The sequence below is a fragment of the Drosophila obscura genome, unplaced genomic scaffold, assembly GCF_018151105.1.
Source record: "Drosophila obscura isolate BZ-5 IFL unplaced genomic scaffold, ASM1815110v1 contig_200, whole genome shotgun sequence".
Lineage (NCBI taxonomy): Eukaryota > Metazoa > Arthropoda > Insecta > Diptera > Drosophilidae > Drosophila > Drosophila obscura.
Genome location: NW_024542791.1, coordinates 3896009 through 3907139, shown reverse-complemented (window position 1 = coordinate 3907139; position 11131 = coordinate 3896009). Strand labels below are relative to the sequence as shown.

Sequence of the window (11131 nt, the reverse complement as noted above, 5' to 3'; positions counted from 1 at the left end):
ATCAAAACGCTGCCCGCATTTCCGCGATGAAACCCCTCAGGATAAAACTGACTGGCGCCAGCAGAAACAGAGAGGCAGAGGTTAAGCCCGAAATCTAAATCGTTATATGCAGACGCACACACACACAAACACGCATGGACATGCAAAATGTAGAATGGGGCCACATGCTCCCCCCAGTTCATTGCTCACAACGCACAGTGGGACAAAAGTATGCGAAAACTATGGGTACATTATCATAGAATCATAGAAATTTCCATTAAAAATACAGAAGGATATATAAAAGAAATATAATTACAGCTTTATCTATGTTCAGGGCAGCAGCTCAAACGGGGCAACAGCGCTGTTACCGCTCTCCACTAACACCTGTAGCCTCTCTCGAATACAGATCACTGTTAGTGCTCTCCGATAACAGCATGTAGCCGCTGTTGTCTGCAGCTTACTGTAAGCGCTCACTGTTAGAGCTCTCTGACAGCGTCCTGAGAGGCGGGCTTGTGCTCGCTCTCACGATCCACAGGGCGCTCGAGTGGCCTTAGCTCTTAGGCTAGGAATGACTGATGTTAAATACGCTTCAACTCTAGCAAGTCGCGAATCTGCACAAACTGTAAATTAAAACTGTAATTAATCTCAATTTGAATAGCTCCCCTTCTATACCCGTTTTTATTAATTATTCAAAACTCGATCAACAATTGTCGTACGTTCCACAACCACTGTGCCTTGTGTCTCCTTCCTTTCCATGACGTTTGCGTATGTCAAAGTTATCTAAATGAAAAATTGACTTTCATACAGAGGAGCATAGAGAATGAGAGTGGCAGTGGCGTTTGGGGTTTGGGGCTTTGGTTTAGCGTGGAGGGAGAGAGAGGGGAAAAAAATCATCATCGTTCGTTTGCGCATCGCTTTCAGTTGGAGTTTCCGTTCTGTAGGATTTCGCATTTACGCATTTCCTATTTTAGATGATATTTCATACTTTTTTGCTGACAGCAGCAGCAGTGGCAGTGGCAGCAGTGGCAAGCGGCAAGCGGCAGTGGAAGGAGCCGCGTATGGCAGGAACCTCTACCGCTGATGATGATGTGCGTTTATTATTGTTGCTTTATGGCTTTGCATAGATAGATGTGTGTGTGGAGGGAGGGAGGCAGGATATACATATGCGAGTCTTTTCACTGACATATCACTCCCACTCCCAGTGCCACTCCGCTACTCACACCCCCCCTTTCTGTCAGTCTCCTCCCTATCTATGTATTTGCCTTTGGGATTATCAACTCATTGTGTCCCCTGTTTGTGTACATATACTTAGAGCGGTGGCCCCTTTTCGGGCTCTCCCCATTGGTTTGCCCTCAGGACTTCTGACATTTGCCAATTTCACAGTTTTGCCGAGGTCTTCGGTAAATAGATCGGATCCCGAAATGATGCGCCGCTGCTGTTGTAATTGCTGTGCAATTGGGTTAATTGTCAAATGTTCATTAATGATAGCGAAATGTGATTTTGTGGTGGAATTCATTGGCAAAGTATGGCTATTATTTTCACAGACAAGTATGAGGACAAACTGAGGACAAACTGAGGGCAAACTGAGTGCAATATTAATCAGCATAGCCAGGAGCAAGCAATGAGCAGCTGTCAAACTAGTTTAGGTAAATAAAAAATAAATAAAATAAATAATAAATAATAAAAAAAAAATAAAATAAAATAAATAATAAAAATAAATAAAATAATAATAAAATAAATAAAATAAAAATAAAAAATATGTGCACTTTTGGTTTCTTCCTTCTTTGCCGCACAAACGCTGATGAACTTTCAATCATTTCATTATTTATTACACACTTAAACTCAATTCCCTTTAATGGGAAACTGCCCCTCAAACCATTTTCAATTGAATTTCCTTTTTAAACATTTTAAATATAACGGCGCCTACGTGTCTGGCCACAACACACACAGCTACACTAGTTGTCCCGCTCTGCCATAAGCAGTTGTAGGTCCACACCCCAACAATGGACAGCCTAAAATTATGCTGCAAAATGGTTGCAACATCAATCATAACACTCATCCGCACGTGGGCCAAGGAAAATAACCAGGAAATACCCGCGGCGGCGGACCCACACGAAGTGTGTGCGCCAATAAATTGTGAGCAAGAAAATAAAATAAATTGAAAAACACTTTGATGCCATCAATAAACGCTGACAAAGCCAATGGCAGTGCCAGCTGAGGCCAGAAAAGTTCATGACATTACCGTGAACTAATGTTGATACTGTGGGGATGGGGAGGGGGGGGCACGACAAGGCACGACCCGATGTGACCCGACAACGACTTTGACTTCGACTTGAACGACAGACAACACAAACAAACTCAAACAGACATAAAATATATAAAAATCATTTTGCCAACTGCATTCTGGCAACAGTTTCCAATCGTAGAGCCAGCCCACTCCGCTGCTGGCCTTTTTCTTGGCAGCTGTTCCTTTTGTCTTTTCTCTGGGTGTTTGCCATACGCTGGCCAAAGGGTATGGCGACTTTTCAGTGCAAGTAAGACAATGCAAAAGGAAAGGAATAAATATATATTACGCGTATACAAATACTTAGATGTTCTCGATTAGCCCTTGACTAGCCTTTTCATAGCCTGTTTCCTGCAGGAAGTATTTAAGTCAGAGCTAGCTAATATATATCTAAAGGAGTTTGTGTTGCTTCAACATATCACCACGGAATAAATCGATTTGTGAGGGTATCCCCACAGCAGCAGCAGTAGCTAACTTTCCTTTCGTTGTTTTTTCCCTACTTGGGGTTTCTTTCTTCTATGGCTTTAAATTAGAACACATTTCTGTGATTGCTATTTGGGGGCTGCAACGGGGGAGGGGAACTTCTGCAGTTCTCGTCATAAAGTGCGACAGGCGCCACTTTGTTCAATAGTTTTGTTGTTGTCTACTCGGCAATATGCCAGCCCGAACAGCTGTGGCATCCAGAGCCTACGAATCGGCTTTCCCCCCCTTTTGTTTTTCCAATGTTTTTTGCTGGCCAATGCTTCTGTTTCCGTTGCCTTGTTGTTTGCCGTTTGCTGTTGGCAAGGATATTGGGTTGAGCCCTTTTTTTTTTTTTGGTATTTGGCCTATTTCGAGCCGTCGAGCCTGGCCAAACAAATGTCATCGAGATATGTGAGTGGGTTAGGGCTTCAGCTTGAGCGTCAGCTTCAAGCTGACTTTGGTTTTTGTCTCTTAGCAAATATTTTCACATCTTTGTGCCCAAAACAAGTGTGTTTAATGGGCGGAGCGGAACCCTTTTTGTTTTTTTGGCATTTGCCTTTTGGAATTATGTCAGTTTTAGTTGCGAAAACTTTGCCCTAAGCAGCAGTTTTTAATAGGCTTAACAGATTGGCTTTGGCAAAATATAATAAATTAGGAAAATATGTTAAGGGAAACAGAAATGCTGAGATGGAGGCACACCTCTATTAAGAAAGGAATCGCTGGCAAAAATAGCTCAAATATTTATGTTTATATATCGACTGCATATCGGGTCCTGCCTTGATCACTTCCTTGGGAATGTCTCCAGATGTTCATGGTATAATCTGGATATATTCACTGCTTCCGTATCCGTCTACCTTTTCACCGATTTACGAATGCCAACGAGTGACTTATGAACGTTGCATAAGGCGACTTCAAGCTGCCACTGAGTTGGAGTGAAATGAGCAGCATGGGGAATGGGATGGGGCTCACGTACGCCAGAATTGGTACGGATTTTCCGCTGCTCTTCGCTTTAGAAAACTTTGCAAAAATTAACAGAAATGCCAACTAAAAATCCACAGCAACTTTTGCAGCAAAAACAAGTACTAGTAAAAGGATTATAAATTTGTCGCATAATCCCTCTGAAAAGCCAAACAAAAATTGATCTAGTCCCAACACAGTTTCGGTTTTATCCAAAAGTGAACTTTGCACTTTTACTTGTATTAAATATTTACGACAGTCACTTCAGCCACTGACAAGAGCAAGCACAAGAAAACTGAAAAATAAAGTGGGGCGTGGAGTGGAGTGGAGTGGAGTGGCGTGCAGGGGGGGAGGGAGGTAGCGTAAAATCAGACTCCAAGGCAAAGTGAAATCCAAGCTAAATGGAATTCACTTAGCCATGGCAGATGTGATGATGATGATGAGGATGATGATGGAGGGAGAGCGGAACGTTGGTTCTGGAGGAGCTGCTGGCTGTACTATCGACGCGCGGGCCGGGATTCGCCCTGCTTGAGTATCTCCTGAAGGCGTCGTCTTTCCGCGGCACTGAGAACCTGAGAACATAAATTTTGTAGCTCGTACGAGTACTCGTACTCGTAGTCGTGGACGTATCCGCTGACTTCTCAGCTAATGCTCGTACCTGCTCGAGGGTCTCCAGCGTTGAGTTGATTTCCTGCTTCGAGTGCAATGGCAGCCAGAGCGTGGTTATTGCAAAGGTTCTGCTTCGGAGAGACTTTCTTTTAATTGTTTGGATTTGAATTTTGATTTCTCTAACCTGTGGACACGCATCGCATCGATGGCGCAGCGTTGCATCTCCTCGTGCTTGGCCATTTCCCGGCGGAAACGTTCGTTGTATCTCCGGAATGCGGCCATATAACGCTGACGACAAATGTCGGCGCTACGCCGTTGGGAAATGGGCAAATGGGCAAATTGTAAAATGTATTAAATCAACAGGAAATTGCAATTTTCACACAATTTGATTTGAGCGCCGGAGAACGGGAGAACGGGGAGAACGGAGAGCAGCAGCACACTTACTACGTTAGCTCCTTCTCATCCGGCGGAGGGCGTTGCCCGAATCCCACGCGTCTGGCCAGAAGCACTCGATACCATTGCTTCTGCAGTGCATTCATTGGCCGCTTGAAGGGATTCTCGCCCGTTGCCGCCGCCACCGCCGCCGCCGCAGCATTGTTGACTCGCAGCTTATCCATTGCCTGCCACGTAACAATTTTTTGTTGCCGTTTTATGCCGAGCACTCAACTCCGGTATCGCTTCTTGCTCACCGCTGGGCATTCGCTATCAAACTGACGACGACTGAGAACTGAGCACTGAGAACTGAGCACACCCAGATGGATGAAGTGCAGCTGGGATTTGTTTGGAGGCGGTTTCCAGGGAGTTTATCGAACCAACAAGCCAACAATGGCTTAAGGGGATACAGCCAAGTGGGGTTCGGTGCCCACAGACATCAGCAGCTGTTGCATATGCGAATTGTTTCCTACTTCTGGGCATGCATGCGCCTCGGCCTCCTCCTCCTGCTTCTGGGCATGCATGCGCCTCGGACTCCTGCTCCTTCTGGGCATTTGAAATGAAGTTGTCTGGCTGTGATTTGCCAGTGAGTGAGCTTTGAATGTGGGTTAAATTGCAGCGAATGACTGCCAGTGGGCAATGGCTTTCGATGACTGAAATTCGTGCTCAGTTCTGCCATTTGATTGATTAAAGTGAAGGAAAATGGAGAGATTTTCTTCAGCTTTTCGAGCACTCAACGCATGGTGAAATTTTTCTAAAATATTAAATGCCTTAAATTAAATTTCCTAATGATTTCTGCGCTTCTGATTCCTTGGCTGAGATTGCCCACAAAACACACACAGAAACCATAAAAAATATTTGTAGAATTTCAAGCTGTCATGATTGGGCCATGTCGCTCGCCACATTATTAAACCACACAGAAAACTGAGTCACCGCAGAACATATGCAAAAACCGCACCCAGAAATTCACACAAAACTCCAGAGCCCAAGCCCCCGACCCGCAACCCCCAAGCAGCCACAGTTCCGCCCCATTTCTCATGGCAACCCAGATACGACAATGTCTATGCATCATATACGAGCCCCATAGAACTTCGACAACTCCTAGCCCGCAGCGCAGCGGAAAGGGAAAACATCTTTCCGTAATGCGCGACCTGACAGCGTAACGTTGAGAAAGTAGTTTCCATTTCCAGCTCATTCAGGCAGGAGGAAGCACAGGCAGCGCAGGCAGTGGGAGCAGAAGCAAAAAATATGAGATTATATTAATTTAAATTAATAACATATTTTTCGTTGTTCAGAGTTTTGCCCCTGGAATTCTATGGAATGTTGTTGCTATGCAGGGGGTAGGGAGGCCACCACCATTTGATCTTTAATGAGCTTTTAATATGAGTAAATTTGCAATGGAATTTTGGTATTTGTTGCTGAAGAGGCTCGCTGGAATGCTTTGCCCAGTGGACACGCATACTTTAATCAAGTGCCAAGGACCGCCATCAAAATTGAGTTAAGTTAAGCTCTTAATGAAGGGAGGGCTCCCCTTTTGAGGGTTAAAGTGCACTTGCAGTAGTCTCGAAAAAGAAAAACTGCACAACATCAATTTGGTCCTCGATGCCTTCCGTCTCTCCGTCTCTCATTTCACCCCCCACACACCACATCACCCCCCCTGAAAACCCCACTGTATGCTGCCGGTCAAGTTTGCTGCGTTCTAAGCAGCAGCCGCCGCAATTTATCGAGTGTATTGAGTTGGTCTACGTGCTGCACATAAGCCGCACTTATCTGGCTGACTGACTAACTGACTGAAGGATCCCATATAACCCCCCCTACCACTACCCCCACTGCTTCCGGCCATTGAAAGCCGATAGCCGGTGTGGGCGGAGATGGTGGAAGAGCGCCAGCCAAGAAAAATTGCATGCGGTTAGAGAAGCGAGCAGTAAAATTAATGTGTCTGTCCTGCGCTAAAGTTGCCCCCGGCACCCACATCCGTGCAGTGGCCATGCCCATGTGTGGCCCCCCACAGTTGATGGGGCATCCTTCTTAAGCAAATATACGAACGAGACGGAACGTGTCCGTGCGAATTCATGGACGGGCCATATCAAAATGATGTATGTCTGTTAGATTTGTTATAAATTTTATTTGCTCTTTGCTTGAACCCCTTTTGGACCCCTTCTTTTTCGATCGATCTGAAATCCAATACAGATGCAGTCAATTATTAAATGGTTGAGTGATTGCCGGCTGAACAGGAACGGGGATGGGTACAGTGCGTTTCAAGACAATGTTTCGATGTGAGTGATGGCTGATGAAGGCTTTAAGTGGGAGAGGTTGAATGGAATTTCTTAAATAAAAGTGCGAGAGGATTCGATTTGCAAAAGTTACGCGTATACAAGTATATGTATGTTGCTTGTATGTACAGTTTACACATGCTGGCAGGTAGAATTGCCCGTGCCCTATGCAGAACATCTTAGATGAGAGCGAGAGAGATGGTGATAGTAGGAGAGCACCAGCAGCAGCTCTAGTGCTCTCCTGTTATTACCCTCTCTCGCTCGAGCTCGAAGCTGCGCTGCTAAGTCGAGCTCGAACGAGCAATTGAGCGCTGGAAAAAAAGCTTCGTTTCAACAGGAAACAGCTACAGAAACGAAGAAGGAGGCATAGAGATTTCTAAGTACAGTGGGCAGTGTAAATATAGAACAATAATAATGATTTACATTAAGGCTGCAGCACTAACTGCGATTTAATTTTTTGATAACGAAATATCAGGCTGGGACACCCAACAGTGGGTCTTGCATCTCAGTATTATTATGGATCCGTATTAGTAGTATTTTTATGGATCCGTATTAGTAGTATTTTTATGGCTTATGCCCCTCGTATGTAGATCCCCCCTGAATCGAGTGCGGGAGTCCCAAAGCACCGACCAATCATCATTCCAATCATATACCTACTCTGAGTAATATCCTACAACCTATCTGGATTCTAATGCGTATTACTAGACACCGATAAGATAATGTTCCCCTTATCGGGCACCTGCTACAAGCCAGAACTTATAGATAATGTTTACAACATATATTTACGGATTTCATTTCACTCCCAAAGCAAATGAAATATTTGCTAATCTATACGAAATTTATTTATTGTTTGATTCAGTTGAATAAATATAAATATAACAAATCAATCATCAAATGATTGCCATGACGTTTTTCTAATGCAATAAGTGCAATAAGCTACATATCAGAACCAACACCAAATTGATTGATTATCCTCTCCGTATATAGCTATAGCCAAGGAAATTCTTGTGTGAAAATTCGGTAATTAAATTCAAAGCCATTTAATGCAATTTTGCTCCATTTTATAACTTTTATTAAAAAGGTAAACATTCATTGGGAAACATTTCCCAAAACAAATACAATCCATAACCAACACAACGTAGATTTATGCGCCATGAGTACATCAACTTTTCTGGCTATGGGCAAGTCCACTATCTTTATGGAGATATATTCGGAATTTCCAAACGAATACAGGGCCTGTGGACGCCCCGTTCTTATCTGAGTGTGCTGATAAGTCGAAATAGTATTTGGAATCATATAAATGGTAAGTCAAGGCTGCTAAACTTCAGTACGAATTTGTCGTTAGCCAAGTCAAGATGTCGCCTCCTCCACACCACGATCACCACCACGGACCACCCCACCACGGGCCCCCACACCACGATCACCACCATGGACCTCCGCACCACCACGGACCTCCGCACCATGGCCCACCGTGCCACGGGCCCCCGCATCACGGGCCCCCGCATCACGGACCACCGCACCACGGGCCACCACACCACGGCCCACCTTGCCACGGGCCGCACCACCATGGACCTCCAATGCATCCTCGTTAGGATATAGCAGATCCCTTAGTCAATAAGCAAACAAATTTTTATAGAAAAGTGAAAAGAATTTAATACAAATAATAATTCAGATAATAATACAAAGTGCATCAAATGTCTTCCAAATAAATTCCATTATTCCATGAAAAATTAAATATTTAGACATTTAAGTGGTGTAAAGGAAATAAAATATAAAATAAATCTCTCAACACATTTAAAATACACATGAAATATTTTGTTCTGTTTTACGTTTGGAACAGGAAAACTCCTATAAATAAAATGGGAGATGTTGGAGAACAATATTTGCTTTGGGAACTCAATAAACGATAAATCTGGAAACTGATTTATGCGAGACTGGTAAATCCCGTTAGCTAACAAAGTTCTAATAGAGCTATGTAATTAGATGGTTTTGTTTTTAATTTTTTTAATTTTTGACTTTTTTGTACAGCCTCTTTTTTTGTACTGTCTGCTGCGTTCTTCTGTCAACAATCGAATGAATGTCAGAAATTGAACACCTGGGCTTCTTGCTTTCTCTCTCTTCTCCTCCTTTCCTACTTATGTCATCGGTGACTCCGTGTCTAGGCAACTCTATCCATCTAATTTACAGTGGGGTCTTCTTATAGTATCCTCGTTGGACATTAGCCTAGAGGATATTGGTTGGAGACATCTCGGGAAGATGTAACTCAATATCTTTTATCGTCCAAATTATATATTTTATGTTCTTTTCCTATCCTGTATTCCCTTAATGTTCATATTTTAATTGTACCCGTTTATTGTTAATGAATTAAATAAAAAAAAAAACTATAACATTTAGCTTCATGCATAAGAGCTGTGAGCGCTTTGATGCCAATCGTTTTCAATCCCATATTATTTTTTAAAAATATGAATTGAAAATACAATTTGTTGTACACTTTCGTGGGATCAATATTGTTGTTTATTTTTGTTTTTTTCACCACTAACAAATCACTCAATCATAGTTTGAGCTGTGATAGACTATCGCATGTGTGTGGTATTAGGTTTTATCTGCTAGAGTAGATAGCGCATTGACAGGTTGACGCATATGTTTTGGTTGAAATCGCGTATATTTCTCTTCAACATCAGTTTCACAGTTAGATACGAGCCTTAGCGAGCTCCGTGACTGGGGCCCATGGTGTGGTGGCGACGGCGGTCCGTGGTGTGGCGGATGATGTGGTGGCTCATAGTGGATTGGATGCACTGGGGTCTGGTGTGGCGGTCCGTGGTGGGGTGGCTCGTGGTGCGGAGGATGGTGGGGTGGTCCGTGGTGCGGTGGTGGCGGCGACATCTTGGCGTAGGCAATTTCAATTGTTAACTAAAGTTCAGGTTTTCGTGCCAGCCTTTTTATAGGAAAACAAGCTGTATTAGGCCAGAAATATTTTATCAGTATTGTGTCCAGATAAGGCTATTTGAGCACCTACCTGTTTCCTGCGTACATATCGGAATTTCCCCATGACAAATCCACTTTAACTAAGGGAAAGGGAATGGCTGTGTGTAACACCACGCGAAAGGAACATTTTTCCTACTCCATAGAGTATATACATACATATATGCTTGATCAGCACCAAAAGCCGAGTCGATAAAGCCATGCCTGACTGTCCCGATGAGCTCCTATATCTCAGAGACTAAATAAGAGCTAGAAGAAGCTAATTTTGAATCCAAAATCATGGGATCGAATCATTAATATGAATGAGGAAATTCATTTTCCCCTTCATTCTCTCTTTAGCTCACAAACTCTGGCTCGGTGACATTTTTAACGAGCAAGCCACAAGATACTTGACCGAAGCTACCCGAATGTCCTCGCTAGAAGATTGGTAAGGAGCAGAAGGTTAAACCGCACCCATCCCAGCGACTTGGCCATCGGGAACATATTAATTCCTGTTCCTTGCACAATCTCCGTTTTCGTCCGTTGGTCCCGCATTTAACTTATAATTGTAAATTGTAAATAGAAATTGTCCCTGACCCTTAAAAAAGCTTGCTAATCAAGAGTACCAGTACGTTAAGTAAATGTACTTTATTGTCTGTGATAATTGTTTACTATAAAACTACATAATGTACTTAAAAAAAAAAAAAAACTCTGCCTTGTGCAGTGTGCGCCCTCTGGCGGAGAAGAGCAAGCTGGAACGCCGTGTTGCTGTAAGAGGAAAGACAAAGCAGACAAAGGCAATAGCAAAAAAAATAAAAACGAACACAAATTTATATTCCAAAATCTGGCTAGCTGAGTACAGGGTATAAAAGTAGAGGCATGGACATCCGTGTAATGTTATTATCATAATATTTTCTGCACGTAAATTCTTGATAATCGAAGGTATTTTTGTTTTTTTCTTTATCAATTTGTATGTTCCCATCCATTCAACCATCTATTAATAAGAATGCAAAATTGTGATGTGCTAATCAGGCGCAGAGCGCAGAGAAATGGGTGGTGGGAGCGAGCGAAGCGATTGCCCAGGGGCTTGTCCCCTGTTGTACCTATAAAATATATAGCCCACTGAAGTGTGATAACTGAACTAGCACACTAAAAACTAAACACTAGAACTACA

General features: G+C 43.2%; 1 protein-coding gene across 1 annotated transcript; it reads right to left on the bottom strand.

Annotated features, from left to right (window-relative positions):
• Positions 1–4007: 4007 nt before the first annotated feature.
• LOC111077326 lies at positions 4008–5000 on the bottom strand. Its single transcript, XM_022371555.2, has 4 exons — positions 4736–5000; positions 4476–4598; positions 4341–4419; positions 4008–4254 (listed from the first exon to the last, which is right to left on the bottom strand). The coding sequence occupies exons 1-4, from the start codon at positions 4906–4908 to the stop codon at positions 4180–4182; spliced, it is 450 nt and encodes a 149-aa protein (XP_022227247.2). The 5' UTR covers positions 4909–5000; the 3' UTR covers positions 4008–4179.
• Positions 5001–11131: the final 6131 nt, after the last annotated feature.